Here is a 7,092-nt window from a genome sequence, read left to right as displayed (position 1 = left end):
CATCAACGCTCGGACATTTACACTTGATTTAGCTCAACAGACTCCGCCTCTTGTCAGAGGCCCTCCAACGTTCTGGATCCCCAGATCAACACAAGACCCAAACCTATTGCAGGTAGAAATGCTCAGAGGTGATCCTGTCTCCAGGAAAGCTACCTGGATGTTATACACATCCTTGACCCCTTCAAAAGCCCTTGGAGCATCCCTACAGCCTCAATCTGAGGAGGAGTGCATGAGAAGCTCGTGCACTTTAGACCCTGCCCAACGCACCCAGCCTTCTCATGCACGTGAGGTCTCATTACTGGGAAGGCTCATCTCAGCCTGGGTGCGTTACTTGCTCCAGAGCACTGCACTGCCGAGCACCCTGCAGATAGTAATGAACACACACTATCCCCTCAGGACGCTTTCAGGTCCTACCTCTGACTGTTCAGAGTGCCGAAGGCTCCACAAAAATTCCAGCATTGCCATAAAAATTGCTACAATTAAGCCACAGATAAGAACCACAAAGATTCCACCAATGTTCTCCATTCCCAGGCCTGAAATAAAGGAGAAGAGACAATGCTGTGAAGAGGTAGAAACAACATAAATTGCAAGCATTGCTGTACAGAAATCCCAACTCTTTGCTGTTCAGTTGGCACTGCATGCACCCGGCGAGAGACCAAGAACACACAGCCAGCCCTGTCTTATTAATAGCTAACCGCATGACTCAGATGGCAAACTGAATGACTTGCAATAACTGCACGATCGAAGACACGTTCTCAGAAATGATGATTTTGCAGATAAACAGCAAGTATACTGGAGGGAAGTACAAAGCAATTTGTGGACAAACTGAAAACAGGAGAAAAAATGAGAGATCAATCAGGCACATTAATCCCTGCAAATTATTCACCCAGCTCTAGTTTCTTTGAACTTTGCAAAAGAAGATGAGCAATGTTGTTTAAGAAGCAGAGATGAAGACGACAAGAAAGGGTTTTAAAGGAAGCTGACACCAAAAAAAAGCTCCTTTGATTGCATTGCAAAGTGCCACTGAAAAAATTATTACAGCTGCTTGCATTGCAGTAGCAAGGAGAAGTTCCAAACAAGACCAGGAGGACCCAACACTTTTTCACTCTGTACCGTGACTGAACGGGGTCCCTGCCACCCAGTGGTGCCTGGTTATGGATCGGGTGCTCTCTGCCCAGCACCCTCTGGCCCACGAGAAGGCAACAACCCCTTCCATGGGGTGCCTCATCTCACCTCCTTTGGACCACTGGCTTACAACAGGATGACTACCACCTCTGCTGATCGTAGGAGCCATTTGGCCACTTGGGCCAAACGCTTCACAGGCAGACAGCTTCGCTTAGGGAAGGGACCAAGTTGCCCACACGGCAGCTGCCAGCCCTGTTCTACACAGCTTGCGCTCCAGAAAGCTCACCAGCTGGAAGGAAAATCCACCCCTCAGGAACCCGCCCTGAGCTTTCCGTGTGCCAAGGCTGTCACCTCCCTTCCCACCATGGCACCTTTCCCCAAAACTGCAGCCTGTGCCTCCATCCTGCCCTGCAGAACAGGACCGTGAGAGGAGCTGGGGAGCAGTGCCAGGCCCAGCACACACTGCCCGAGACACAGCTCTGCTCCTGTGCTTGCTGGGTTCGGGTCTCAAGCGGACTGGGCCCCTGATTGGATTGATTATAAAAAGCATGTGGTGCTTTGCACCGAGGTGACTGTACGAGGCCATTACTCAACAAGAACATCTATAAAAATCTTCCTCTCCCCTCTGTAGCATTAAATCAAAGTGTAAGAATCAATGATTTATTGACTTAATCTCTGCGTGGCTTTTAGATATAAAATCTCACCAAAATCCTTGTAAATTGCTGACCTGTTTTTTTCTAAAACTTAGGAGGTCACATTTCTCCCTCCTCCTCCGTCATTCTTTTGGCATTGCCTCTGGAGCAATTTAGCGACTCTGTAAATCAGCTCGCTGCAGAGATGTTTCCACTAAGCAACTGCAGGGCAGAAAACACAGCCCATAATCACAGTTTAGACCCAAGGAAAAGGCCATCCTCTCCTCCCAGCAGCTCTCAAATTTGAATTCAGGGCCTGTACCTCTCTCTACATCCTCCCACCATTCTACCAGGGTGCCACCTCAGATGCCCATTCCAAGCTCACCGAGAGGTATTTCCTTCCTCCATACACATGTACCAGCAGGCTACAGCCTTCCTCATTTCCCAAACTGAGGAAGTGAGCCATGACAGAGCACAGAAAACAGCAGAAAAACTTGTCCAGGATCACCGAGCGTGCCGGGTAGCACCCAGAGTCTGCTTCGCAGCCGTCCCATTCCAAAGGCATCTCAAAACAGCCCGCAGACTAAATTCCGCTTCCGAGCTGCTTTTTGCACAGTCCGTGGATTAAAAGGCTCCCATGTGCCTGCTGGCCTCCAAGAGTAACTCCTTAAATAGCTTATTGCCGTGCCCTGAGGCCTGACATCTTACACTGGGCCAACACCTTCTGCCTCGAGACTCAGAGCCCGGCGGCACTGCCAGCACGGAGCACCGCCTTGCACGCGGGGTCGCATCCAGCCCAGCTCCGGAGCGCACAGACACGCACCTACACCTGCTGCAATGTCAAGAAAACAAAAGAGGTACCACAGACCCAGCTTGGCGCTCTGTCTCTGCGCTCAGAAAGGTCAGCGGACTGTCCTTGCGGCTGGGGGACCTGCGGGCCTCCCAGACACCACTTGCTGAGGAAGGGGCGACTGCCAGAACTAAAAAATGCAGCAACTGCGTTAAGCTGGCAACTGCTCTCATGCTGGGACTTCAGCCTAATGTGGTAGCTTTTACGGCAATTTGCATAGCATTAGCCACAAGACTTCGCTCCTCAGTTTACAGATGTACTAATAAAGTCCTTGTGTCCCTTCCCCTGGCTGTTTGAAAGGCACTTTCACTTGGAGCCATTAACCAGCGGGCCTGTGGTGGAGATCCATCTCCCTTGAAGGAACCCAGGATTTTGGTTTGATCCCTTTAGCCATCCATTTTCCCAGACATTCATTAGAAGCTAATTTACCCTCCATATGCCTCCAATATTTGTCACTTGATTGTTCCCGCTATCACTGCCCCAGGCAAAAACACACAGCATGAGGCACAGCAGAGCTGTTTGGCTTTCTCCTTGAATTGTGAAGGAAGGAATCTCAGATCAGAAGAAGAGGAAAAAGTAATTCTCAGGCAGAAAACCTGGCAGCGCTCACGTGCAGATCGACGTTCATCCTTGCACTGCTGGCAAAGATGCTTCTGCTGCCCGGCCCCTTCAGCACGCTACCAGGAGCGGTGTGGCTTACCTTTGGCTCGGTGGTCCTCCTCTTTGGGGCACTTGCCTCCTTCCCACCACTTTCGCTTCAGGATTTCCAGGCGGTTGTTCTCTTGCAACTGGAGAATAGCCAGGTCAAACTCGTCGCGAAACACAGAGCCTGCAACACCAAGAGGTACGTGGTAAGGCACTGCCTGGGCCGGCCTTCCTCCCCACCTCTTCCCGCCACGATGCCCTGCCAGCGTGCCCCACTACAAACGCTCATCTCTGAACGGTTTGGAAGGGGCCTGGGCCCATGTAAGCCCTTGCAACCTGCAGCCTCCCTGCTGGGACTGTGAACTGATTAACGTCATGTGCGGGTGGCAATTTCACTTGTCCGCCGAGACCCACGCAGGCCGTTTAAAGAGCCCATTACAAGGGGGAGGGGGGCTTTGGCTCCAGGGGCAGGGTCTGAACAGGCAGTTCAGCATTGCACCGCTGCTCCTCCAGGCCACCGAGGTCCCTTCTGTCGTTCTGCCTCCAACGCCAACCTTGCTCTAACACTCCTTCCCTCAAACTGGTGCACTGCAACAGCAGCCAGTTCAGCCCACAGGCAAGCCCAGATGCTCACGGCAGAGGATGCTCACTCCTGCGCTCAGCACCCAGCTCCACTGCGCTCCTGGCACCTGCCACCAGAGATCCCGAGGAAGGGCCGTGGGAAAGACACAGCTCTGCTGGTAACTCTGCACTATTGTCCCACCCAGCAGCTTTCTGCTCTTCTTATCTGCTACAGTTTCACTGTTTAACAAGACAATGTCAGAACAAATTTAGTCCTGAAAGTAAGGATTTGTATTCACCATCAGGCTACTGTGGCTTTACAAGCTTACGCATGTTAGCTAAACTATAGTGACTGTTTGTGTGACGGTTCTTATGTAATTCACCTTAACTTTGTATTGCTAAGTGCAGGTGCTTAAAGGTCAGGAACAAGGCTTCCCGAGCCCAGAGACTGGCTGAAAGATCAGCCGATTGCTTGGAATAACAACTACTACATCCTTTTTCTGTGCTGCCCTGGGAGATGACGTTCTCTTGGTAGCTCTCACATTTGAAAGACAAACCCCCTGCATTTGTTAAACTTGATTATTAGCTCAGATAGTCACTGAATTGCCCAATTCTCTGTCCCGGAGTTTTAAGAACCACCAGCTGTTAAGAAACTTGTGCTAAAAACTACAAGGGTTGCAACAGCATTACTTTTACAGCACTTCTGAGATAAAACAAGGAGCACAAAACGATTCAAAAACACTGGTTCAAAAGGGAAACAGTCAGCAAAGAGCATATATGCAGAAAATAAGCAGCAATTTTGAAACATCTTTCACATGAATTATTTAAAGAGCCGCAGTCGCGTGTCACATGGCTCTGGAGCAGAGCAGGGTCTCGTACATCTGGCTCTGAGCGCGCACCTTGGGCAATTGCAATCTATTTGCTTTTCCTCCCAAGATAAAAAACGACCCTGGGCAGAGCTGTGAAACGTGACATTGGCTTTAGAGCTGGTTCAGCCTTTCAAACGCTCCGGTCCTCTGTCGACAGCTGAGAAGGACTAGAATTTTTCTTCACTGCCTACCGACGGGCATGCCAATCCCGTAGCCCTTGGTGTCCAGAAGGCCCCCGACCTGCGTGAGGTTGCAATTGCGCTGACGATAATACTCGTTCATGGTGGACTCCAGCAGGAAGGCGTAATTGGAGTTCAGCACGCGCGCAATCCCTTCCTCCGTGCTCTTCACAAAGACACTTGGCTGCTTGGAGTACATGTAGTTCCACATCCGCTGGTACGTCTGGTAGCGGGAGTTCTGCAGGAGAAAGGAGGCAAGTGCAGCTAAGGTAGGAGCACCTTGCTGGAGCGTAACCCAAATTAGGTTAGTCACACAAATTAGGATGTCACACAAATTAGACGCCACTATGAAAAGGTCACAATTGGGAAAAGAGTCAAAGGATTTGGATGCCTAACCTCCATTTATTTCAATGAGGTTTAGAGGTCCAAATATCTTGGTGGATTTGAGACTTTGTTGGCAAAGCTGGGCATGAAATGCATGCCTAATTCTAACAGGTTGCAGCAAAGCTCTTTGCATAAATTCAATTTTAGAAAAATACATGGAGTATGTTTGCTGAAGAGCCTCAGGGAATCTGCTGCTGACCTAGTTACTGCCCTCATCTGTCCAGCTCTGTCCCCTGGGTGCAGTCACTTGGGCAAAGGACAGACGAACAGGGTGTGTGTTTGCTCCTGATTCGCTGCACTTTTAAACCTTAATCCTGTGTGTTAGTGTCAGAGGAAACAGCTGCCAGGACGGGCTACAAGGCAAGGTGCTCCAGCGTGGACATCGGTCTCATGCAGCCAGGAACTGGGGGGTGGTGAGGACAGCCTCAGCCACCTGCTCAACCCACCATTACATTCAACCCACCATCGTTACACCAGAGGCAAATGGATCCCAACACAGTTTAAAGTGTTGCAAATGGTACAAGAGGATCTTTTCCTAATTTCTTCTCCGATAATTCTCAGCAGCTCCCGCACCCGCCAGGCAGTGCAGAGTCACAGTCAGGATTTTAAACTTGAAAGCCTTCCTGAAAAGAACCGAGTGCCTCATATACAACCACCTTAGCTACTTGGGCTCTGTTCAGCTCATTTTAGATGTAACGTTTTGCTTAAAAGTAGCTTTTTGCCAAACCCCTGAAGGGTGTAAAGTTGGGCTGAAAAGCTCAGGCTCACTCGAGAGATTTCTCAGGCTTCTCAATTCAGTTCAGACTCAGAGAGGGGAAAAAGTGAGAAAAGCGCTCTCTCCTCTCAGAATTTCAACAAGTAATAAATAAATAATCCTCAAGCAGTTCTTTGTGCATTCAGAGCACTGCAGAAAAGATTCACTCATTTATTTCCCTTCTGAATAGAGCAGGGAAGATAAAAATTAAATTCAGCTAAATTGCCTGCATAAGTTTGCATACACTTGACTCACTTGTTTTCAGTGCCACTGACCACACATACAGACTCCAGCACCGTGACTATGCTAGCCTACCTGGGGTCTGCAAATGTTTCTTTGCTTACCCAACTAGGGGAATGTCATGTAAAAGTTAAGATCACATCAAAATTGCAGAGAGACCCAGTCCTGTGCAACCAAGCAGCCAGGGGTCTCTAGAAGCCCCCTCCATGCCAGAAACCGGAATGGAACCAGCACAACAGGCTGGGCTGACCTCCAAATCTGATTAACGGGTGCCATCTGCACCCCCTGCCCCAGTTATTAGCAAAAGAATGGGGTTTACTTGGAAGAAGGTCATGCTGGAGCCACCGTGAATGGTGCCGTACTCGATGGCTGTCTGGTCAGCCAGGTCATCTACGGATTCGATGGGGACGTCCATCCGCTGCACAGTGAGGAAGGCTGCCAGATTGGCTGTGTAGGAGGAGATGATGATCAAGGTGAATGCCCACCTAGGGAAAGGGAAATTGAAGATGGTGACCTGAGATTTCCCCACAGACTGAATCTGATCTCCATCCCCACCCTCCGCCTCTCCATCTGCTGCTGCCCAGAAAAGACCTGCAGAGAAGCCGACCTCCTTACCAGACTCCACTGACACAGCGCGTGGACAGTGCCTGGGGGGCAATGGTGGAGCCCTGCTGCATGAATCCCCCGACTGGAAACCACAGGCTGTTGCCGAGAGAGTACTGATTCACCAGAAGATTGCATCTACCTTGTGAGCAGGGGTGGGGGCTGTACCACTCGTACGGTGTCAATCTAAAATGTCAAGATACAGGTAGCTCAGTAATTTCGCTGGGAAATGGGGCACTTTGGAGAACAG

General features: G+C 50.1%; 1 protein-coding gene across 3 annotated transcripts in view; it reads right to left on the bottom strand.

Moving 5' to 3' along the window:
- The window catches only part of GRIK4 (glutamate ionotropic receptor kainate type subunit 4), a 217,996-nt gene that overhangs the window by 12,331 nt on the left and 198,573 nt on the right, over nucleotides 1–7,092 (bottom strand). For all 3 annotated transcript variants that reach the window (XM_080366403.1, XM_080366404.1, XM_080366402.1), the window contains exons 15-19: nucleotides 6,855–7,028; nucleotides 6,559–6,724; nucleotides 4,874–5,099; nucleotides 3,308–3,436; nucleotides 415–533 (exon numbers count right to left, since the gene is read on the bottom strand). In XM_080366403.1, the coding sequence (XP_080222529.1) occupies nucleotides 415–533; nucleotides 3,308–3,436; nucleotides 4,874–5,099; nucleotides 6,559–6,724; nucleotides 6,855–7,028 (814 nt within the window). The remainder of the gene's footprint in view (nucleotides 1–414; nucleotides 534–3,307; nucleotides 3,437–4,873; nucleotides 5,100–6,558; nucleotides 6,725–6,854; nucleotides 7,029–7,092) is intronic.

Source organism: Falco punctatus (assembly GCF_963210335.1).
Source record: "Falco punctatus genome assembly, chromosome: 16".
In the NCBI taxonomy this organism is placed as follows: Eukaryota; Metazoa; Chordata; class Aves; order Falconiformes; family Falconidae; genus Falco; species Falco punctatus.
The sequence above is the reverse complement of the archived record's forward strand: the minus strand, read 5'-3'. Positions and strand labels throughout refer to the sequence as shown.